This window comes from Scardinius erythrophthalmus, assembly GCF_964197995.2.
Source record: "Scardinius erythrophthalmus genome assembly, chromosome: 12".
NCBI lineage: Eukaryota > Metazoa > Chordata > Actinopteri > Cypriniformes > Leuciscidae > Scardinius > Scardinius erythrophthalmus.
In genome coordinates this window covers 30,933,094-30,958,964 of record NC_138232.1, presented here as the reverse complement: position 1 = coordinate 30,958,964, position 25,871 = coordinate 30,933,094, and the positions used below count along the sequence as shown (strand labels likewise).

Sequence of the window (25,871 nt, the reverse complement as noted above, 5' to 3'; positions counted from 1 at the left end):
TCCAGAGTAATACACTTCAGAAACTATACAAATTGACTTTTCGAAATTTTTCTTACATTTGGCAAATCAAACTCATAATGTAGCAATGTAAAATAAGTTGTATAGGTCTGTTATAGTTCCTTTTTTATGTACAGCCAGTACAATGACTTTAAAACAACAGACCTGATGGCACAGAGAACATTGTTGTTGTTGTTTTTTCATGTCAGACATTTTTTTAAGTTATTTGCCTTTATTATGAATAATAAACAATGTCTTCGGCACTGAAAAGACTATGTCCATAGGAACGTCCTAGTTGCCTTGGTAGCAACGTAGGAGTGCATTTGAAAAGCTGCAAGCCAGCATGAGAATTGACAAAGGAGGAAAAAAGCATCTAGGAATTCTGTTTAATATACTAGTTATCAGCCCTGTGTCATCATCACATATTTATGTATGTACTGTTGAATGAAAGCCAAATTAAACGACTGGCATAACCCTATAGATGCAACAAGCAGGCTAAGAAAAAAATCTTTACTAATTAGCACTTCTCAAAATTAACAGACAGCCTTTTGTTTATTTTATTTTTTGTCTTTCCAGAGAGCTGGGCATTCTAGCTGGACGTTTGGGAGATTCACTCATGGTGTGTTTTGCTTACGAGAAAACTGTAGAAAGTCCAAAATCACAAGCTTTTTTTTGTAACAAATGTAACAATTAAAGGGTGCGCACAATCTTGCCGTAGATGGTTTAACAGGCTTTAAAATAGCTGCCAAGACAATATTTCTGTAGGTAAATTTTTATATCACAAATTGTTGGGTGTCCCTATAAGTAATTGACTGCAACACAGAGTAAGGCTGACCGATTATACAATTTAGAAATGTACCCTGTGTGTGTGTGTGTGTGTGTGTGTGTGTGAGAGAGAGAGAGAGAGAGAGAGAGAGAGAGAGAGAGAGAGAGAGAGAGAGAGAGAGAGAGAGAGAGAGAGAGAGAGAGAGAGAGAGAGAGAGAGAGAGAGAGAGAGAGCATGTGTGTTATGTTTATGCTCCCACACAAGTACATATCTGCAGACATTGGTTTCTATAGTAACAGTCTTCTCTTGTCCACCTCTGCTTGCTGCCGTTATGGAAGTGAAGTTTTTCGCTTGTGTAGGAAGCAAAGCAATGGTAATTGTTGTTATAAATTTCTAAAATCCTCATCTTTCATTACTGGGCTCTTGGATTGGTTTGAGATTGCAGCCATGCAGTATTATACAGAACTGTTAAAATATACTGTAGGTTTTCATTTGGAGCTCTAATTTCAGTTTGATTTAGATCAATAAAGTTAAATTCTACATTATTTATTTTGCAAAAAGTAAAGCTTGCTCTGCTGAATTTCTTTCTTTCTTTCTTTCTTTCTTTCTTTCTTTCTTTCTTTCTTTCTTTCTTTCTTTCTTTCTTTCTTTCTTTCTTTCTTTCTTTCTTTCTTTCTTTCTTTCTTTCTTTCTTTTTTAAACTCCCAGTAATGTGAATTCCTAGAATTTCAACCTAGATATTGTATAAGATTTCCACATTGTACATTCAAGTCACAGCACAACTTCAATACCACAAACTTTCAACTAAATTTCAAAGATTTCTTGCAGCTATAGTCCATTATGAAATCATCTGTGCTACTGTATGTATGTTTTGTTTGTAAAAATTCCCATTTCAACATGCCTCACCCATTCCTGTAGACTCAAACAGTACAGAAGATGAAAGTGCAGAGCCTCAGGTCTCCATGGAGATGAAGGAACAGTTCATGCCTCCTCAGAGGGAAGCAATCAACAGTCAACCGACTGGTAAGAACATACTGAGTGATTTTTTCTCTTCAGCAATATTCAGTTTGTAGCATCAATTTCCACATTTGGCCGCAAACCATAACAAGGTGTTTTAACAATCACTATATTCTAACAATAGGGATGCCGTTTCAGATTTATTTAATGCATGAAAAACTGAAATTGTGATGTGTAAACCATGGAAGCTTGTTTCCGTCATGAAATAAAATAAAATAAAATATATATATATATATATATATATATATATATATATATATATATATATATATATATATATATATATATATATATATATATATATATATATATATATATAATTGTGACCTTTTATTTCAAAATTTATATGAACTTATATGAAAATTATCTGACTTTTTCCTCATTTGTGAATTATGTCAGAATTGCATGATATAAATTCGCAATTCTGACTTTTTTTCTCACAGTTGCTAGTTTAGCTATATCTCACCATTCTGACTTATTTTTTCAGAATTGTGAGATATAAACTCACAATTGTGAGTTATAAAGTCCAGTTCTGAGGAAAAAAAATACTGTTTATATCTCACAATTCTGACTGCATAACATGCAATTGTGTGTTATAAAATCAGAATTGTGAGATGTAAAGTCAGAATTGCGAGAGATAAAGCAATTGCGACTTTATTTCACACGATTCTGGGGGGAAAAAAGTAAGAATTAATTTTTTAATTTTTATTCCATAGCAGAAACAAGCTTCCAAAGTAAAGCTTAGAATTCATAAATGTTAGAATTCATAAATTCATAAATCAATTCATCTATTTAACCGATTGATAAAAAAAAAAAAAAAAAAAAAAAGATTTAATATTATTATAATATAACAGGTAATTATGTATTTTCAGGCAGGGGGAGAGCAATGCTTTCCCAAATCCCAAGTGATGGTCTAGTAGTGGAGAGGGAAATGCGAACCTTGGGCTCTAGAGCTCCTGGTCTTGAGGATCCCTTGTCACCTGGAAGGCAAGCAAATGCTGGGTGTGTTGAGAGCCCTCCGGTCAGACACCTGGGGATTGAAGCTCTTGTGCGGGCCTCACAAATTAGTGTGTACTACGTTGCAGTGGGGTCAGAGGAGAGTATGTCTTTAGCCAGTGACTACTATGGCAGTGTTTTGAGCCTCTATCGAAGAAGGACCTTTTCCATTTACAGTGTTCAAGAATGAGTGCTGGCATGCTGGATATGAAAAGGCACAAAATAACTTGAATTAGGGGGTTACAATTTTTTTTTTTTTTTTTTTTTTTTAATTTAGTTTACAATGGGTCTAAAGGAACATTTTAAAAATAATTTCCATTACATTATTTTTCATTTATTGCAGCCATTTATTTATGTTTTATTGATTTCCACTTTCCTCAGACTCCACTTGCATCATGTTTCGATATGCTGTGAAAATGTTTGCCATGCCTTTTTTTGTACAAACCTTTTTGCATGCCTTTGTTTTATTTTGGATTTATTCATCTTCCACAATGTTTTACATGTTTCAACATGTTTTTCTGTGTGCATGCTGTGTTTGACCATTTAGATTTTTTTCACTTTGCCATTTTATTATTTTTACTTTCCGTCATAACACAACATTTTCCACAATTACCCTCATTTCAGGGGCCAATTGGACTTTAAAACAAGGAAAGCTTCTTTATTTGTCCAAACCCAGCCATTCCAAAAAGCTCAAAGCCCCATTACCTTAAGTGGTGTAGATCGAACAACTGCCCACAATGGCACCAAAACAGCCATGAATGGATCTGAACTCCCTGTTAAGATATCGAAAATCTCCGCTTCATCTCAAAGCAGTAGTTCCCAAGAAGCATCCTTTATCCAAACTCCCAAAGTGACACAGCCAAGTTCCAAAATATTAGACAAAGTGAGAGCTTTTGAAGAACAAAGACACAGCAGTAACATTCCAATGGTGTCTTCATCAAGACTTTCACAGGGTTTCAATCAAACATCATTCTGCAGTTCTGAGGATGGAAGGAGTAAAGCAGGGAAGCCCCAAGACAACATCAAGAGTGATGTAGCACTTAAGAGATCTTTCTTCAAGCAGAAAGCATCCTCTCTGGAGGAACAGTCAACCTATGTAGAGAAAGGTTTTCAGAGTAAATTTTCAGAAGAGCTTCACCGAATAAAGAAACTTGTCAGAAATTCCAACATCAAGAAAGCCTTTTCAATGGATCAGCTCACCCAGACTGACAAACAGTCTACTGGAAACATTGAGTCAGTTCAAGCCCAGATAATTCAGAAGGTGGAAGATACAAGAGAGAAAAAATATACTAATTCAAATAATTTACCAGAGGCAAAAAAACAATGCTCAGCCTTGCCAAACGAAGAATCATCAGAATTACCGAAAAAGAAAGTGCCAGAGGACTCAACACAACATGAATGGAAAGCACCCCCTGATATTACAGAAAACCAGTGCAGGATTAATTCTAACCCCAGGCAATTGTTAGACAGAAAAGCCATCAATGAAAAGGTTGCTTTCAGTAAAATACCAGGGCAATGTTCACCAGGGGTACCAAGGATAAATGTATCCTGCAAATTACCAAAGTCACCTGTAGAAATACCACCTTTCCAACCCATAATGCAAGTGGGTTTGTTGCAAGCACCCCTAAAACCTCCAAGGATGTTTGGTTCAGTTTCCACGCTCCCAAAATCATTTAAGGAGAGAGAGGAGAAAAAAGACTCATCACTTGCACCTAAAGTAACCATACCTACTATTGTGGTTGAAAATAAGCCTGTGGATGAAGAGGCAGATAAACCAGAGTTTGGTCAAAAGGAAGCTAACAAAAATGAAGGAAAAACAGCCAGAAGAAACAGAGGTAAAACTTCTTCCAGAAACATTAAGTTAACCAGGTACAGTAGGTTAAAATATAGCATGTAAATGCTGTTAAATGTCAAGCATTGCAGTTAACTGGATGAACGTTCATAAATAAATCTGATTAAAGGACATGTAACAGGAATATTCTGGGTTCAATATACAGTAGGTTAAGCTCAATCAACATAATTTGTGGCATAATGTTGTTTACCACAAAAAATAACTTTGGCTTGTTCCTAATTTTCTTTAAAAAAAAAAAGAAAAAGAAAAGAAAAGTAAACATGTAGGTTATGCTGAAGTGCTTACAATGTAAAACGAATGGGGACCATAAGAGGATTTAACTGCAGGCGTCTGTGCAGCTTATAATTTTATAAAGGCACTCAGATTACTTCTTGTTAAAGTTGTTTGTGATGTGTGCTGTTAATCTGTATAAATCACTGTTTAGAGCCGTTTTAAGGACTTAGCTATTATGTTGTCAAGGCTAGTTGTAAAATTCGATATAGTTTTCCACAGAAAAGGTTAGTGAGCAAATTTTCCACAATAAAATCATGTTAACATATTATTTATGTCTTGTGGCTATATTGTTGAAACATTGAGTATTTTAATGATTATTAATTGGTACCATTAATTTCCATTGCAAATGGCTTACTTTAATTTCGATTTTTTTTTTTAAAGAAAAGGAGGGACTGATGGAAATGATTTTGTGTGGTAATAAACATGCCGCCAAATGCTGGGTATTGATCTTAACTTGAACTGAATGTGGAATACTCCTATAAAACTCAAAGATCAGACACATCATATTTTACCTATTCATCCTATTTTCAGGAACAGAATAAAATTGTGTTTTGAGCATAATGTTTAAATTTAGATCACTACAGTAATTTGTAACCAGAGACAGATGACTAGACATTGTGAGGTTGTAATGACTTCATGATGGGTTACCTTATCATCACTTGATCTTTGTGTAACAACTGTTGCCCGATCCTCCCAGAAGACCCACCAGATGACTTCTGTATGTCTGTGGAGGAGAACCCCGCAGAGGCCCCTATATCGGAACTTAATCGTAAGGATGTAATGGGAGCTTCTGGATCAGAGGTGATGCTTCAGAGCATCATCAAGGGAAACCCTGGCCCCAGAGGTAAGATATCTCAGACCTAAGCAACAGTATTATTTAATTGCTAATCATCTGGGTCTTTAAAATTATCTTATGATCTCTTTGCATCAACATCTTCATGATCTTCTCATTTAGGACTAATACCATAACAAGTTACAGTGGAGACACTCAGTAATTAAATCATATAACATGGTTTAAAATGAGCACCCACCAAATGAAAATCACCCATTTCGGGTAATGCTGTCAACATCCTAGCCAATTTGTTGAGTTATGATTCATAGATTAAATATGAATCTATAATTAGACAAACCATCTCTACGAAAAAGACAACATCAGTGGCTTGTAAAACCCCTAGAGGAAAGTTAATTTAAAAGCTCTGCAGATTCAACAATTCTTAAATTTATAAGTCATGATGTAAATACTATTTTGTGCAGCATCTGCGCAGATCTGTCTAACATTAGCATGATCATCACTAAGCAACAAATGACTCACATGCTGGTTGATTTGTGTCATATGAGAAGAGTTTCATAATAAGTAAATATATACAGGCCTATATACAACATAGGCAGTGCCATTCAAATATTTAAAAACACCCAATGTAAAAAAGGGTTTTGGACAATATCAGCATAAATTCTTATCTTTATCTTTATCAAAACAATTCATAAAAACAATCTTGCATACCCTTATGCAAAAAATAAATAAAACAAATAAACAAAATAAAAAGAAGCTTATTCAAGTGTGCTATACTTTCAGTCCACTTTTTAATGTTCTTCTCAGAAATATACTTTATGTACTTCTCAGAAATATACTTAAAATTGCACTTAAGTATACTTGACTTATCCTGACAGAAGTATGTTTGGCCTATAATTGTACGCAATCTTTTGATCGAGTATTAAGTATTCTAAGTATAGGCCTACTTGGCTTGTAGTTGTGCTTACTCTTTTGTTTGAGTAGCCTATTAAATAGGGGAGAGCGGTGCACAACCTAACACTTTTTGACTTTCTCAGTTTGTGTACTGTATATCCACTTAGGGTTCAGAGTATTTATTTTTCCCCATATTAATTTCACATGTCTAGTACAATTATGTGGTTTTGTTTCATTAAGACAGTGTATACTTTTTTCTTTATTTACCCCGAAAGAATGGAAGTGGAATGTTTCAACATTCCCCATTTGTGGGGTACATTGTAACATTTGAGGGGCATATTGTAACATGACCATTTGACAGCTTAAAATGTTATCTGATGTCTTATGCCCCGCTAACCCCTACTTTTTTTCACATAGTTTTACATACTTTCTTAATACATACATACTGATAAACTTATATTGTTTGAAAATACTTTTTTTGATTGTGGCTTTTTTAGTGAAAATTACCCACATTCAAGTGTTGATAAACAAAGGATGAATGTAGGATGAAATATAAAAATTAAATAAATGGAAAGAGTTAAAGTACAGTTAAAGTTATTTCAAGTAGTCTATAAAAAAAAAAATACCTAAATAGGAACATAGTAGTATACTAAAGGTGCAAAAATAAAATATAAATAGTAAATTGTAAGTATGATGGTATGTTCACTTACAGAAAACTTACAAGTATACTTGCAGTATAAAACTACTAAACTAGTAGTTCTGTCATGACAACTCTCGGAAGATTGGTATGGTAATAGAGATTGGCATGGTAATGATAATGGATATGACAATGTTATTGTATTTGGCAGTGACGTGCGGTCTGGGTAGGCAAACTAGGCACTGCCTACCCTGCCAAAATTCAAAAATAAAATGGTTTATTAAATAATAAACTTGTATTTGTATTTTTACTGTTTATTCTTGTGATTTATATATGCAATATGTGTGTTATTCCAATTATTTAGACGTTATGATGACAAATGTAGCAGTTACGCATAATCAAATAAAAAACAAATCGTAGAATAAGCAGTGCTTTTACTGTCCATTCATTGCAGGCGGCAAGCGAAAAACCCATGTTGCGCATGCGCACTTCGATCCTGTATTCTTTAACATGTACGTCAAAAAGCACAACTCTGCTGTGCCTTTGGACGTAAATATGGTATGCCCGTAACATCTCCGTAACATATCAGACATGGACCAATTAAAATCAAGATATTACTGGACATTTGCGCAGCTAACGTCATTGACGTTACACACCACAGATAGCCTACATGCCTAATCCCCGCGGCAAATTCAAAGCCAAAATGACAGCAACGGAGTTAAAAGGCTGTCATCAGAGAGTTAAATGTTTTAAATTGAGAGCCAGAGACTGTGCAAACTGAAGGCCCGTAAAGATGAGTTTTACAAAGCTGCGATCGACGTCTTCATGAGGAAATGGCGGCGGATGAATTTGATGTAGGCAACAAATAATCTACCGATTGGTGAGTCAAAAACTATTTTGGGCTTACTATTGAATTGATAAATATGGTTGAATTAATGCAAGCCATTTGACTTCATATTCAATTGACCGCTGTGCAACAATAAGGATTAAGAATGGTTGCATTCTAATGCTGGAGTGGAGTGGACATAAACTACTGTTACTCGCGGTGTGTGCCTGTGCCGCGCTTGTGTGTGTGCGACGTGCGTGTATGTGTGTGTGTGTGTGTAAAAGAGAGAGAGAGAGAGAGAGAGAGAGAGAGAGAGAGAGAGAAAGAGAGAGAGACTGAGAGAATACACGCGATATACATCCTGATTTGTACATTTCTTGATATGCCGCGCTTGTGCGTAATGTTTACTGGTATTATTAGCCTTTAAACAATAAATCAGGTAATCTTAAATCAGGTAAACTCAGTGCCTAGCCTCTTTAAGACATCACCGCACGTCACTGGTATTTGGTCTTAGCGGAATAGATCTACTACGCTGCTGCAGAGCAAGTACCGAGACTTGCTACTGCCAATACATTCACAGACATTGCTGTGAGCATGTAATACATGCTGCTGCTGCTGCACATTTAACATGCATGATTTAACCCCCCAACAAAGCAGGAGACAAGAGAAAAGACACTAGTGACCTAAGGCTGTGTGCTCCTTGGCTACCTTACTGACCAGCTTAACACTAGAAATACATGCTGTGCGGGGCCAATTCTAGGCATGAGCAGGGGTGGGCTGAGCCCACCCAGACGTCTGCCTTGCCCACCCAATCATAATTTAGGAACAGATAGTATTAATCTGATTTTACAATTTGTGCATTGACAATCACGCGAAGTCGGGCAGAAATGTTTGTGTGCTATCAAGGTGTGAATTAAGAGGAGTTGTATCTTTGTGAATATGTATCTTCATATTTACTTGTAGCCTAAATATTAATATACAGCCCTGATTGATTTTTGATTCATACCAAAGATGAAATTAGCTAGAAAACCTCGCTCATTTAAGAATGTGCATTTATTGCATGGATGGAGCAAGAACATAATGTAAGTGTTTAAAATGCATATGTATAACCTAGTTCAGTTGAAACCTTGCCCTCTTTAGCTTGCTGTTAATCCTGTTAAACTGAATGTACGAGGCAGACTGTCTGCTTAAATAAAAGCACTGAAATAGGCTAAGCACGTGCGGTTTACCTTTTAATCAGTTAGGGGCCATTTACATAAGACGCGTTTTTGCGGGACGCAGTTTAGTATTTAAAAAAAAAGGTATTTTAACTTGAGTGCCGCATTTTAGAAAGCCGCATCATGCACGATATTCTGCAATATGAGAGCGCACCAGTCAATTACGTCTAGAGTGATGTTTACATTAAAAACAATAGAAAAGTAGCACAATGGAATGTAAAAAAACACATTCTGTGTGCCATTTAATTGCCCCTTTCCACACAGTGAAAATGAAAAAATGACAAAAATGGTCATGTTATAAAATGTTAATATATAAATGAAAATAGATTAATTTATTATATTTTTATGAAATTTATAATATAAATGCAGCTATTAATAATATCTATCTATCTATCTATCTATCTATCTATCTATCTATCTATCTATCTATCTATCTATCTATCTATCTATCTATCTATCTATCTATCTATCTATCTATCTATCTATCTATCTATCTATCTATCTTTTTTTCAGCTAACATGTAATCCCACTGAATGTGAATGCTTGTTTTACCTTCACATCAATATCTTAGACAACGTATACTCACAGAGATACAAACAATACACCATTGTCTGCTGCGTAGACACAACTGCATAATGCTATATCACTTGAACATTACTCCACAAGACTATACACATGATGCTTAGTTTAACTGATCACTTAACTGTTTTTTTAGCATCTGAATCAACCACACACATTTAGTAAAGCTAATGGAAACCTTGCTCTTGGAATAAAATAATGCATCAAGTTAAATACCACTAATATGGTAAATGCCGTTTAAATCGCAAATGCTTATATTACTTTAACTGTTTTCATATCAATGCTAACAGTATATAAAACAGCAAAGGCATACAATAGACCACTGCTGCTGCATGCATTAAACACTGCTGCTATATGCTTCAGTGATTCACTTGTGCACTGTTAACATGACGCTATTTAAAAACATTTCTAACATGAAACTAGTTTAAACTTGTAAAGATAATAATAATAATAATAATAATTATTATTATTATTATTATTATTATAATTCATTCATTTATATAACACTTTTCTCAGCACTCCAAGCGCTTTACATAGAAGGGGGGGATCTCCTCAACCACCACCTGGATGATGCGACGGCAGCCATATTGCGCCAGGACGCCCACCACTCACCAGCTTATTGGTGGAGAGGAGACAGAATTATGAAGCCAATGAGTATATATGGATGATTAGGAGGCCATGACGGACAGAGGCCACTGGGCAAATTTGGCCAGGATGCCGGGGTTACACCCCTAGTCTTTCGAAAGATATCCTGGAATTTTTTGTGACCACAGAGAGTCAGGACCTCGGTTTAACGTCTTATCCGAAAGACGGTGCTTTTTGACAGTATAGTGTCCCCATCACTATACTGGGGCGTTTGGACCCACACAGACCACAGGGTGAGCACCCCCTGCTGGCCTCACTAACACCTCTTCCAGTAGCAACCTAGTTTTCCCAGGAGGTCTCACATCCAGGTCCTGACCAGGCTCAACCCTGCTTAGCTTCAGTGGGCAACCAGTCTTGGGCTACAGGGTGATTTGGCTGCTACAAAGATTGCTCGGTTTAGGAATTAATAACCGGACCACACAATATGCGCAGAGATGTGGAATAAAACATCAATCACTTATCTTAGATGTTGATTCCAGGTGCGTTCTGAAAGCGTTTCTGAAAGCTCACTGCATACTGCTACCAGCAACACCCCGGTATTTGTTTGAAAGTTGAGTCGCAGCTCATTGGACGCTGATGCAACAGCAACCAATCAGCTGTGCCATGTAGATAATGTGATCGCTATCAAATGACTCAAGACTTATCAACCTGTGCCATCTAGAGTTTCATGCCAGAACTAGGTAATTTACTGAGAGTATACTTCAAAGAGTACTTCTAAACTAAAACTACAAAACTAAACAATGTGCTGCAAGTATTTGACTAGTAAACTATCAGTACCTATAAGTTCACTTGTAGGCCTAGTATAGTTTCAGTAGAAATGAAAAACTTAGTTCTAAACTAGTAGTGTACTCAAAGTTTAGTAGTTACAATTAAAATACTTTTATACACTAAAAAGTGGGCCCATTTAGTCCCAAGTATATTGAAAAAGTACACTTACAAGTATTCTTCTAGTACATTGATATTAGTATACTTACTAAATAAAGTATACTAAAATATATACTTAAACATTAATTCAGTATACTTAAAATGAACTTGAAGTATACTTCTTTTTTAAGGGTATAGCTATAAGTGTTTGTCCTCATTTTGCACAGAGTATGTTTCAAGCTTAGAGTGATAGAAAAACACCTCACTTTCATTTCTCATGTTCCACAAATAAATGAATCAGTGTCTTTCAGTTTGTTATTGAAAATGCATTTCATGTGGGCATTTTAACTGTAGAAAGTGCGGAACAGCAACAAGTAAAGTGATTATGTCAAACCATACAAACTACAGTGAAAGTACCAGGAAATCAACTTACAATGGCACAGAAGCAACTTTCTTCTCTGCAAAAAAAGAGACAATAACTTTATAACACTGCAAAGGAAATTGAGGATTTAAAAAAAAGAAAGAAAGAAAGAAAAGGCAGTGAGCTTAACATTCAAACCAGGACATATTTACATTTTTTTAGAGAACTGTCAGGACAAGTTTACTACTGCTTAAATGCTGTGACACCTTTCAACAAAGCAATGTTCCTGGAATTTTCCATGAAGCCAGTGTCTGTTCCGTGCTGAGGCCACTGCCTTTTCATCAGTGGAAACAAATTTATTGGATCAGGGACCACGTGGTAAATCTATTATCTCCCCAGCTGTGGTCAGTTATCTCACTCTGAGCCATCTGCTTTTGTTCACTGGCCAAGATCCTCTGCAGTTTATCTCTTCTGTTACCAACCATTACACTGTCATTACAACATTAATGGTAGGACATAAAAACCCAAGTGCAGTAATGAACTGTGAAAGTAAGAGTGGGTGGAATTAAATTACTAACATTAAGTACAACAATGCATTTTATTCTGATGATGTTGATAGCAAATTAATAATAGTAATAATGTCAGCATCAAGTTTTTTAATATAATTTTTTTTTCAATAATAAGATTAAAAATAATGAATTAGTTTTTAATATTATCTGCATAATAAGTAGAGTAAAAAGTTTAATCACACTATACACCTACAACTATGGTATACATAAAACTATACATCTCATTGTATTTAGAAGCCCTTAATCATTCATAAAGTGAAGAAAAAAATAAATAAAAAAATCTATTTCCTATTTTTATTTGATAAAAACTTCTATTTAATAAATATTTTTATATTTTTCAGTTTTTTTCCGCTAAATTTTCCTTCTGTAAAAAACTTTTTTCTCCATAAAAAATGTAAAATAATTCTAAAGTCAACAAATGTTTGCTAGCTAACAATAAGCATGTCATACCAACACCAAGCACTAGGTGTCCCTATCAATATGCATATTAACTAATAGCTAATACTCACAAGGTGACATGATGTCTGTTACTGTATCTGTTGATTTGTAGTTGTATAGACTACAATCGTAAGAAAAGCCATTTATTTATTTATTTATTTATTTATTTATTTATTTATTTATTTATTTATTTATTTATTTATTTATTTATTTATAAGGACCAGAACTAACTGTTCTCTTAGATATATCCAAATATTTATTGCCTAGTTTCAATACGGAATGCCATAATGAGTCTTCTAATGAACATGCCTTAGGTTTCAGGTGGCAATCCTTGATGTGTGACAACAGGAGTAATAATAATAAGGAAGACTAAGAATTTATAAAAGCGCAAGAGGAGGGAGAAAGCATTTAGGATTTTTTTTTTTTTTTACCTTGTGGTTCAGAGTTATGTTCCCATTTTGCTTTACAACAAGCAATTGTGCTGGTATGGACTGATGAAAAAACTGATGATTTACAGTATGTTATGTATGAGCCCCTAAAGGGACGTGGTGTAACATTTTTTAGGATGGGAGAATTATTATTATTTATTTATTTGTTTATTTTTTGCGTTCCCTCGCAAAACTTTTTTTTTTTTTTTTAAATCTTTTGCGTTCCCCCGAGAAACTTTGCGTTCCCTCGCAAAGTCATTTGCGTTCCCACACAGAAGTTTTGCGAGGGAACGCAAAGTTTCTCGGGGGAACGCAAAAGTTTTGTGAGGGAACGCAAAAGATTTGAAAAAAAAAACAAAAAAAAATAATTCTCCCATCCTAATTTTTTTTCCACCACCACGTCCCTTTAGAGGCTCCGTAGTTATGCCTTTAATAGAAAGTTTTGCCATTTAAAAACATTTCTAGAAATAAATTATTGCAATTAATTAGCATTTTAAAGGCTTTTATTTTGAATGCTGATAGGGCAGTCCTATGTTCTATAACAGACATGCATGGAGACAGAACCACACAACATAATGTAGTACATGATCATATTTTGCTCCTGTTGTTGAAAGTTCTAGAATGTAAATCAGATAAAATTACATACATCTCCCATTTCATTATTTACAGTATTCACAATATGTACAGAAGCTAACATGGTCAGCGTTTTAGAGACTTTGTGAATCTGTTCAATTTACGTCAGACTTTTTAGTTACATTTTATTTTAAGGTGTCATTGTTACAGTGCAATTATATATTTAAATACTGAGTACTATTAAGCAACTACATGTATTTACTATAGGGTTAAGGTAGGATTGGGATTTGGTTGAGGGTTAATTGCATGTAATTATGCATAATTTACTGTTTTTACTACGGTAAATACATGTAACATATGCAACAAAGGACACTGTAAAATAAAGTGTTACCCACTTCTTTTTTTTTTTATTACAGATTTAAATGAAAACAATCGATGATTTTCAATGTCTTAAGACTTTTTAACCCCACTGCATCTTAAAGGTAGGGTAGGCGGTTTTCGGAGAGGCTAGCAATAGCGAGCTAGATTTGAAAGCATAAGATCCCACCCTCCCTTCAGAGCATCTCCAAAACCACGCCTCCTCCAAAACACATGAATGCGCATGAAATACCTCATGTCTCACATGAACTACCTCATGTCTCAAAGCACATCACATTAAAATAATAATAAACATAAACACCTTAAAAGAGCACTGACCTGTATCACCTGACTGCTGCAGATTCATTTCGCGTTGATAATATTGCCATTGAAACGCATAAATTCAAGTCATGAAAGCAGCATTAGTGCGATATTTTGGTTCAGGAGGAACTGTACTGTGCTCGGTAACTAACATCTGTCTAACTCTGCATAGCATAAAACACGCTGTTGACTTGTGATGTCTATGCAAGCAGGGTTCGCAGAGGTGTGAAATACATACGTTGACATACAGTTAGGACATCGTTGCCCTTTTGGAATGAGAGCAATGATTAGATGATTCATTTTATGGTCCTACACCTTCCACAGACCATATATACATTACATTTAGACTACCTAACTTAGTGATTTCTATCAGGATGAGAAGAGACTTTCAACCAGCATAACAAAAAAAAAAAAATTCTCGAACAAGTCACTTGCATTTAATCTTGTCAATAAATGTTGATGTTTCTGCAAGTAATTCTATTTCAAGCTAATGCTTGAACTTCGGATTGTACATGACTTGTAACTGTTCTTTTCTGCCAAGCAGCTACTGCTGAGTCATCTCTGACCATTGCCAGACCAATGCAGGATGTGAAAGTCAAGGCAGGAGATATAGCCTTGTTTGAATGTTTCATAACTGGGCCACAGGCTTTGGATGTTGATTGGCTAGTCAATGGGAAGTTGATACAGCCAGCACTATTTGATTGTAAGATGCAGTTTGATGGACATCGATGCCATCTTCTGTTTAAATCTGCACATGAAGACTACAGTGGAAGCTATACTTGCAAAGTCAGTTCAGCAAAAGGTAGGAGTCATACCAACTGTGAAAAGTGAGCATAGCTGTGTTACATCATATATGCATCAGTAATAGGCCATCTATAATATAATATAATTCATATTGTTTTGCAGTAATGCTTATTTGCTTGTATAACTTCTGAATATTAACTGTGCTTATTTTTCCTACTTGTATGGTACAGAAAAACTCACTTGTACAGCTAATCTTCTGGTGATTCCATCTAAGGAGCCACTCTTTACACGGAAACTGGAGGTACTGGAGGCTACTGAGGGCTGGTCTGCACAATTTGATTGCAAAGTCAGTGGATTTCCCCCTCCTGAAGTCACCTGGACTCATCGTGGTAAAATAAAAGAGTCAGCTGCAGAAGATTTTTTTCTGAAATAACTCTTCTTGGAAATCTGAAATCTGTTGTTTCGAATGCGCATGCGTCGCGTCTGAGCGCGTTGTTGTCTTTGGAGCTCCATCGATTGATTTATAATTCTTGATTTCTCTTTAAACTCACTTACAACGAACATTTTCTACTTTTCCTCACCTCATAGTTATAACGCGGATTGTTGAGCAGACGCGTCTCAAGCCTTGTGATCCAACGCTGGATACTCTTATAGGTTATGTCCGTGGATCACGGCTGAACGCGTCTTCTCCGCACTCATTTACAAACAAACATTTTTTCGCCTATCGTGCGTCTACTCTAACGCTACACCCGTACCACTGAAAAGACGGATTATATCCAAGACTTAAGCCATAAATTAGTATTAATATTGATAGCACCACTGGTAGCGTCGTTGCTAACTTAACTTACTGTCCATCTGTTAAAATGGCGAATATATCAAATGTAAGTAGTCTACCTTTTGGTGCAGGTGAGGACACATTTGAGCTGCACGCGGTGCAGTCTGAGCTGGAAGCTGTTGAGAAACAGATCCACGACCTTTTAGTAAGAAAAGCCGAGCTGATAGACCGGCGGTTAGCTCTTGAAACATCACGTGCCGAGGCACACAAATCAGAGATTAACGTTACTAACCCGCTGACTCCGACCTCGTCTACTCCGTGCGTTCCTCAACATCGGTCCCGAACGTCGAGGTCGCGATCAGCCATGGTCTCGTTCACTCCGGCTCCAACATGCCATCACGAAGCCTGGATTTTTCCGCAGCGGAAGTCGCGAGTCAGGTCTAGACCAAGAAAACTCTCTCCGACCCTCCCGGTTTTCGAGATATCCACACAAAACCGCTTCTCCCCTCTTCGCGAAACAGAAATCGATGCTGTGATCATCGGCGATTCCATCGTTCGACACGTACACGTTACGTTAAATAAAAGTAAGGTGCATAGTCACTGCTTTCCTGGTGCTCGTGTTTCTGAAATCGCTGCTCACGTTCCCGAGATTCTGAACGAGCGCGTCGGAACCGTTGTCCTGCACGCGGGAGGGGCCGACATCAGGCTGCGCCAGACGGAGGTTCTGAAGAAAGACTTCAGGAATCTGATCGATACGGTACGCAGCACATCGCCTGATATAACGATTATTGTGTCAGGACCGCTTCCCACGTACCGACTAGGTCATGAAAAGTTTAGTAGATTATTTGCGCTTAATGAATGGTTAATGTCATGGTGCAATGAGCAGAAACTTCTCTTTGTAAATAATTGGAATCTGTTTTGGGAGCGTCCTAGGCTTTACCGTGCTGATGGCTTACACCCAAGCAGATTCGGATCGGATCTTCTGTCAGATAACATCTCCAAAATGTTAAATACCTTTTGACTAGTAAACAAAAGTCCAAATCATAGTCTCTGCTGCACCAATTTAACTGATATAAATAGTGTAGAACATTGCATAGAAACTGTGTCTATTCCTCGTTTAGTGAGATCAAATAATAAATCTACTGCAGGATCTAGAAAAAATCTAATTGTTATTAAACCAGAAAATGTTGCTATTGGTAATCAAAAACAATTTCTAAAGCTAGGTCTTCTAAACATTAGATCACTCACACCTAAGGCAGTTATTGTAAATGAAATAGTCACAGATAATAGCTTCGATGTACTTTGCCTTACTGAAACCTGGCTTAAACCAAATGATTATTTCGGTCTAAATGAATCTACTCCAGCAGGATACTCCTATAAGCACGAGCCCCGTCTGAATGGTCGTGGCGGCGGTGTTGCAACAATCTATAGAGATTTTCTCAATGTTACTCAGAAAACGGGTTATACGTTTATTTCATTTGAAGTACTTGTACTAAATGTTACGCTCTTAGATGTTCGAAAAACATCCCTATTATCTCTAGCCTTGGCTACCGTATATAGACCGCCTGGGCCTTACGCTGATTTCCTAAAAGAGTTTGCAGATTTTCTCTCAGACCTATTAGTTAACTTCGATAAAGCACTAATTGTTGGAGACTTTAATATCCATGTAGATAATCAAAATGATGCGTTAGGGGCTGCGTTTACAGATTTATTAAACTCCTTTGGGGTCAAGCAAAACATTACCGGACCGACTCATCGATTTAATCATACACTCGATTTAATTATATCACATGGAACCGATCCAACCGATATAGATATCATTCCACAAAGTGACGATGTCACTGACCATTACATGGTAACTTGCATATTACGTACTCCTGTAATATATCATGCTGCGCCGCGTTATCGATTAGGCAGAACAATCCTTCCATCCACCATAGATAATTTTTCAAACAGCTTATCGGATCTGTCTCAGCTGCTCAGTGAACCCAAACAAACAGATGAACTTGAGGAATTAACTAGCACTATGAGCACCATTCTCTCTGGATCATTGGATATTGTTGCGCCCATTAGATTAAAAAAGGTCAGAGAGAAAAGTAAAGCACCATGGTACAACAATACTACGCGTGTTCTAAAGAGAGAAACCCGTAATTTAGAGCGTAAATGGAAACAAACCAACTTAGAGGTCTTTAGAATCGCATGGAAAGACAGTATGTCACGTTATAAAAAGGCCCTAAAAGCGGCCAGGGCTGAGCATCTACGCAAACTAATAGAAAACAACCATAACAATCCTAAGTTCTTATTTAACACCGTGGCGAGACTAACAAATAAACAGATGTCTCCTGAACAAAATATTCCATTACAGTTTAGTAGTAATGATTTCATGAAGTTCTTCACTGAGAAAATAGAAAACATCAGAACCACAATTGTAAACGTTCAATCCTCAATCGCGCCTTATAATTCAGCCTCAATTATCACCCCGCAAGAACAATTACAGTGCTTTACAACTATAGAACAAAAAGAGTTAAATAAACTTTTTACTTCATCTAAAACAACAACATGTTTACTAGATCCTATACCAACTAAGCTATTGAAAGAAGTGTTACCTGTAGTGGAAGAGCCTCTCCTCAATATTATTAACTCGTCTTTATCTTTAGGTTATGTTCCAAAAACATTTAAACTGGCAGTTATAAAACCTCTCATTAAGAAACCACAATTAGATTAATAATCCGAATAATCTAGTAAATTATAGACCCATTTCAAATCTACCTTTTATGTCTAAAATACTAGAAAAAGTTGTGTCCGCTCAACTGGGCTCTTTCTTACAAGAAAATGACACCTATGAAAAGTTTCAGTCTGGGTTCAGGCCGCATCATAGCACTGAAACTGCGCTCGTTAAAATCACAAATGATTTACTCTTAGCTTCTGACCAAGGCTGTATCTCAATATTAGTTTTACTTGATCTTAGTGCTGCGTTCGATACTATAGATCATACAATACTCTTAGATCGACTACAAAATTATACTGGTGTTCAAGGACAAGCATTAAGCTGGTTTAGATCGTATTTATCTGACCGCTACCATTTTGTTTATTTAAATGGAGAAAAATCTATCATAACTCCAGTAAACTATGGAGTGCCGCAGGGATCTGTGTTAGGCCCTCTCTTATTCTCAATATATATGCTGCCACTTGGAAATATTATAAGGAAACATGGAATTAGTTTCCATTGTTATGCTGATGACACTCAAATCTATATTTCATCACGGCCGGATGAAAACGCTAAATTATCCAAATTGACAGAGTGTGTTAAAGATATAAAAGATTGGATGACGCATAATTTTCTTTTATTAAATCCAGACAAGACAGAGGTACTACTTATCGGTTCAAAAAACCACCCACAAAACCTCTCACAATACAACTTTAACATAGTAGGATGTCCTGTTACTTCATCCTCTACAGTAAAAGACCTGGGTGTTATATTAGACTGCAACCTGTCTTTTGAAAATCATATTTCATATGTTACAAGAACAGCCTTTTTCCACCTTAGAAACATTGCTAAGCTACGTAATATGCTATCTGTTTCTGATGCAGAAAAGTTAGTTCATGCATTCATGACCTCGAGACTAGATTACTGTAATGCGTTATTAGCCGGTTGTCCTGCATCCTCAATAAACAAGCTACAGTTAGTCCAAAATGCCGCCGCTAGAGTTCTAACTAGATCAAGAAAATATGATCATATAACACCGATTTTATCATCCCTACATTGGTTACCTATAAAGTCCCGTATTAATTACAAGGTATTGCTACTGACTTATAAAGCCCTAAACGGCTTAGCTCCAGTCTATTTAACGGATCTTCTATCGCCCTATAATCCATCGCGCTCTTTAAGGTCACTAAATTCGAGGCTTTTGGTCATACCTAGGATATCTAGGTCCACCAAAGGAGGGAGAGCATTTTCACATTTAGCACCAAAACTCTGGAATAGTCTTCCGGATACTGTTTGTTGCTCAGACTCGCTCTCCCAGTTTAAAACTAGATTAAAGACGCATCTCTTCAGCCAGGCATTCATATAATACTTTTAATCCTACAGTTAAATCCGACCTCTAGTTCATAAACGCCAGAGGCTATGACAATTGCATTAATTTACAGTGCAGCATACCAGAAGGTGCTGTATGAATCATCAGGAACAGCATGAAAACATGTCATCAAAAAGTGAGGCTCAGTTGGGGATATTTGGGGATATTTAATTTAATTAATCAATCAACGATACTATTGATCAGCATTACCAAACGTAGACGTTCCACTAGAAACAAACATTGATGTATTGTTCTAATTTATTACTGTGAAGCTGCTTTGATACAACCTGTGTTGTGAAAAGCGCTATATAAATAAACTTGACTTGACTTGACTTGACTTGCTTGGAACAAAAGCAACAAAGACATTTGTCAACACTGATTAAAAATACCTATTTTGTGTCCTAGAACAACCTGTGGTGGAGACTGATAATATTCACATTCTCCAAGTAAATGGGCATCACTCTTTGCTCATCACTCATGTTAACAAGGAGAGTGAGGGATTTTACACAGTAATTGCTCGAAATGTTCATGGAGAAGCAGAGAGCTCAGCTGAACTCTATGTACAGGAACCTCGACCGGCCATATCTACTCACATGTAAGAAGACCAACTTTTCTTATCAATGTATAATTAACATTCTTTATTCTTTTTTTGTCTCATTTGTCTGTTCATTTTGCACTCAGGTCCAGGTTAGAAAAGATGCCATCAATCCCTGAGGAGCCTGAAGTGTCTGAGGTAGAGGTGGAACATAAGACAATGCCAGACTTCATAAAACCTCTCAGTGACCTGGAAGTAGTAGAAGGGAAAGAAGCAGTATTGAAGTGCAGGGTAACAGGCCTGCCATACCCCAAAATCATTTGGTTCCACAATGGCAAGATGATAGAGAGCACTGATGACGGAAAGATGATACAGTGTAAGTCCACAAAAATATTGTCTAAAGCATTTTAAAGGATTTTAGTGGCCATCTATAGTCTAACACTGCCTTGAATTCTAACTGGGAGGTTCTTATACTGTACGTTTACTACATTGTCTCCCGAATATATGTCGTCTTTAATCATATCCTATCATGTACCTCTTCTAGACAGGGATGTTCACAGTCTGGTCATTAATTCTGTGTGTCATGGCCACAGTGGTGTATATAAATGTGTCATCTCCAATAAAGTGGGGAAGGCTGCCTGCTATGCTCATCTATACGTTGTAGGTAAGATGGAACTTCCCCTCATATATAGTAGTATTGTAACATTATGTGTCTGCCTCACTAACATTGTAGCTTCTTGACAGTTAGACTTCCTGAGCCACCTGATGGTCCTCCAGTAATTGGATCTGTAACTGGGAGAACAGTCTCATTGAGCTGGAAAGGACCAAAAAACCTCGACCCATCCATCGGTAAATTTGTCTTTTCTTAAACTATCCTGGCATGATAGTAGGGTTGTAACGGTATGAGATTTTCACGGTATGATAATCGTCTCAGAAAATATCACGGTTTCATGATATACGGTATTAAACAATCCTTATTATTATTTTAATCATCTGCTACAATGCCCCTTAAATTAATGAAAACAGATAGGGTTTTTTGGTTGAACATATGGTTTATTAAAACAAACTTTTTTAATGAAAAAAAAAAACTTTTTTGTGTGAGTCTATCTTTTGGAAAAAATAAGAAAGAAAAAATAAATTCCCATTTGAACAAACATGTCTAATCAATTGAATTCATAAAACCTTAAATTATTTTTATTCTTAATTTATTAATTATTATTTAAGTTAATTATAAGATAGTAGAGTCTTATGAAATGTATTTTATTTCCTCAGAAATTCTGGGTAACTTGTCTGATATAATTTGTCTGGATTCTATGATTTAATACAAATATATTATTGAAAATGCAATCAGATGAAATGTAACAACTTTTGTTTGTCTGGATAGGGTTACTAAATTAAAACAGACACAAAACTATATTTCTTAATGTTTAAATAAACTTTATTATTGTTGTTGTTATAACTAAGCTATATTCTATTGTACAATAGTAACATTTCTTTAAGCTAAATCGAACTTTTATTTTGACAGGTTGTACTAAACACCTATGAGTTTCAGTCAGAGTGTATTTGATGATGATTCTTTTAAATAAAAGCAGAGCAGCTCTGGATATGTTCATGTGTTCACGTCCTCATATGAGTGAGACGGCAGACGCTTTAAACACCATGAGCGTCGTCACACATATTTGAGTATGTACTAGGCGAAATGGCGCTGCTCATTCACACAGAACAAGCAGAATATACAGGGTGGGCCATGTATATGGATACACCGTAATAACATGGGAATGGTTGGTGATATTAAAGTCCTGTTTGTGGCACATTAGTATATGTGAGGGCTCGGACATATCTTTATGCCTGTCGGACTCGGGTCGGGTTCGGTTACTGCTCTTTCGGACGCGTGCCGGGCTCGGACAGAAAAATTCGGCCCGATCCGCACTCTAAACCCATCTTCGAGGAAAATCCCGCGTTCGTTTTTCAGATAACAAAAGTATAACGTTACTTGTTTTCGGCGGGGGAAAACCATAGGGGAAAACGAGCGCACATGTATGGGTGGAGTCTAAGCAGTCAAGTGAAAAGAAGTTGCATATGCGCAGATGAGATCTGGTTTAATTTTTTTTTTTTCAAAACCGTGGATTGGCAAATATTTACGATATGATAATCGTACATGCCAATATCGTGATAAATCGTCATACCGGTATACCGTTACAACCCTACATGATAGTTCCTGATATTTTTTGTTTAAAGTTAGTTTATCATGTTCTGTAATCTGTGATAATTAATTGACAACCAGTGGAGAGTGTGATAAGATGTGACAGTGGGTAATATTTTTTTTTTTAAAGGGCTATCGGATGCCCATTTTCCACAAGTTGGTATGATTCTAGGGTCTTCATGTAAAGTTTGTGTTTAGTGTGTTTAGGCTTTTTGAGGATTAAAAAAAAAGGGTGTTAATGGATTTTTTCATTGTAGGGGGCTTGTCCACACACTGCAAAGACACATTAATATGCAAACACCATGTTAAAAGGAATTTTGCATCCAATTTTGCATCCAACATATAATGTTCTCCCATCACCACAGAACCTAAACCTCTGGGTAGGAGAGGATCCCTCATGTCCATTGTGTTCATCACCTGCAACATTAAGGCACATTTTGACAGGGTGTAAGGTGGCTCTTAGCCAAGGACGGTTTACTTGGCGCCATGACCAGGTGCTGCGATGTTTGGCCTTAGCATTGGAAGACAAGCATAACATGACCAATAAGTTGCCACCTGTTCTATCAAAACATTACACATAAAAGACAACATTCCTCTGCCCAGAAGAGCAACCACCAAGAAAAGGTGTTAAAACCAATCCTCGCCCAGGACAACTGGAGGCTGCTAGAGACTGGAAAATGCTGGCAGATGTTGATCAACGGCTTATTTTTCCACCTGAGATTGCCACCACTAACCTTCGACCAGATATTGTTTTGTGGTCTGGATCAGCACGCCTTGTTCACCTAATAGAGTTAACAGTGCCATGGAAGGATGCTGTAGATGAGGTGTATGAGAGGAAGAAACTGCGCTATGCTCAACTAGCCACTGAAGCGGAACAGCGAGGATGGAGAGTCCGGGTTTACCCAGTGGAAGTGGGGTGTCGAAGATTTGTGGCACACTCTACAACCCGGTTTCTCAGAGACGTCGGATTCAGTGGCCAAGAGTTGCGTCGCACAGTGAAGAACTTATTTGAAGCAGCAGAGAGGAGCAGCAACTGGCTGTGATTGAGACGGAAAGATTCTGGCTGGGGAACTCAAGCACAATAGAAAGAAAGAAACGCTGATGTACAGATAAGTAAGCTGGGCTGAGTTGAGTGGGGGACGGAGGGGGGTGATGCTGGGATGCCAGAATCACCGTCGAGCCTTCTTGAGGTGTCATGGTGCCCACTTGAAGACCCCAGAGATGTACCCTACCTGCTCAATCCAGACGATTGTCATGCTGATGCACTGGGGAGGCCACACTGTGGTTGATCCCCGGAGCCAGCATCACAGCCGTTGTGTGTGCTGATGCGCCAGGGAGAAAATAAGGTGATCCCTGGACCAGCAGTATACTTCAACCATTGAAACCTGAAAGAAGGATATTTACATCATCATATGGAAGTAAACGTAAATGGATGGAGACACATATTGATCACATTAGTTTACTGTAAAGCTACGTTTTAGTTGGTGCTTATCCTGGCGAGAGCAGAGTGCAAATCAGCATGAAGTTTTAACATCTACTCTCGTGTAATGGAAAGCCTCTGCTTTTAATGCGGGATTAGTGAGGAGATGAGTTTACCTGTTCAGTGTGATGACGTTTAATGTCCCTGACAATCTCTGTTGTTCCATTTGACCACTTATTAGTAACCACCTTTTTCAAGTAAAAGCTTTACAAAATCACAAGGGGGCATTACTGATGTATGTTATGTCAAAGAACAAAACATGATAATATCTTGAACTTAATCACAGATGTCATTTCAGTCATTTAAACAAAAATCCATTCAAAAAATCCAATGACTTCTCAGTCATCTCAGTCAAAGTATACCTGTTAATCCTAGCCTTCCCTATAGCATTTTCCTTGTCCTTCATTCATTTCAGATCCTGCTTCACTCATGTACGCTGTTCAACAACAAGCTCTGGGCTCCACCCAATGGACAACCATTGCCTCCAGCCTCAGAGACACCTATTATACGGTTCCCTCACTTTCTAAGGGAGTGTGTTATTCCTTCAGAGTCCTTAGTGCCATCGGAAAAGCATTCAGCAAACCCTCACAACCCACTGACCTGGTCCAGCTCATTGACAGAGGTATAGAGAAAAATTGTGCTCAAGTTCTCTGTACTCACAGTAGATACATTTGTAGATATCTCTACTTTTTGATGACATGTTTTCATGCTGTTCCTGATGATTCATACAGCACCTTCTGGTATGCTGCACTGTAAATTAATGCAATTGTCATAGCCTTTTTTTGCCTGGGAAATCATGAATGTGTGTAGACTTGTTGAAATCATGTTTTCATTATTTTTCCATATCTTAGGACAGTATTTACACAGAGCTCCCGTCTTCCTGGACAAACCTGATATTGTGTATGTAGTTGAGAACCAGCCTGTCACCATCACAATAACCCTTAATCATGTCCAAGCAACATGCATATGGAAGAGGTTAGTGACAAATGCAAACCAAACATTCAAACTACAATATAAATTGTGAATATTAAGAATGACATTGTTTACCAGAAGGGGAGTGGTGCTTGTCAACAAACCTGGTGCATTAGAGATGACCATGCCTGATGATGACCAGCATGCCCTCCACATTGTCAAAGTGAAAAGCACAGATGTAGGGCAACTTATCTTCATGGCAAACAACCAGTATGGCAGTGACCTCTGCACTCTGCAGCTGGTCATGGCAGGTGAAGGCTCACTCATTTTGTTTAGCTCCACATCAGCAGCAATGCATGGCAGAGCAGTAAAATAAATGTTACACTTATAGCACATGTACATCACGCAGGCAACTATTCAATGTGCAATTTGAAGGATTTGTAACATTTTAAGTGTTTTGCTAATCTATAATATGCCTCAAACTAAAATGTTTCCTGTCGGATATCATAATGGCATTAAGCAGATATTTTCATGTTTATGTAATATTATGTAAATCCTTTTTTTCTTAGATGTTAATTGAGAAGGGTCTCGGCATCTCGCATTACTACAAGCCATTCCCCTTCAGGTTATGCCTCAAAGAAACAACCCTTCCAAAAAAAGAAGTTTATTCAAGTGTGCTATTAGTATATATTTTTTAAAATAAAAATTAAGAATGCATACTATCAGTCTACTTTTTATGTACTTCT

The 25,871-nt window shown here is 37.0% G+C and overlaps 1 protein-coding gene across 9 annotated transcripts in view; it reads left to right on the top strand.

Annotated features, from left to right (window-relative positions):
- The window catches only part of spega (striated muscle enriched protein kinase a), a 108,536-nt gene that overhangs the window by 41,558 nt on the left and 41,107 nt on the right, over window positions 1-25,871 (top strand). For 4 of the 9 annotated variants that reach the window (XM_081381331.1, XM_081381333.1, XM_081381332.1 and 1 more), the window contains 14 exons: window positions 574-616; window positions 1,682-1,786; window positions 2,653-2,782; window positions 3,401-4,611; window positions 5,599-5,745; window positions 14,945-15,202; window positions 15,375-15,533; window positions 20,401-20,590; window positions 20,677-20,906; window positions 21,075-21,194; window positions 21,275-21,379; window positions 24,629-24,835; window positions 25,065-25,188; window positions 25,264-25,436. In XM_081381331.1, the coding sequence (XP_081237457.1) occupies window positions 574-616; window positions 1,682-1,786; window positions 2,653-2,782; window positions 3,401-4,611; window positions 5,599-5,745; window positions 14,945-15,202; window positions 15,375-15,533; window positions 20,401-20,590; window positions 20,677-20,906; window positions 21,075-21,194; window positions 21,275-21,379; window positions 24,629-24,835; window positions 25,065-25,188; window positions 25,264-25,436 (3,202 nt within the window). The remainder of the gene's footprint in view (window positions 1-573; window positions 617-1,681; window positions 1,787-2,652; window positions 2,783-3,400; window positions 4,612-5,598; window positions 5,746-14,944; window positions 15,203-15,374; window positions 15,534-20,400; window positions 20,591-20,676; window positions 20,907-21,074; window positions 21,195-21,274; window positions 21,380-24,628; window positions 24,836-25,064; window positions 25,189-25,263; window positions 25,437-25,871) is intronic. The other 5 variants (XM_081381326.1, XM_081381330.1, XM_081381329.1 and 2 more) reach the window with 4 other exon arrangements.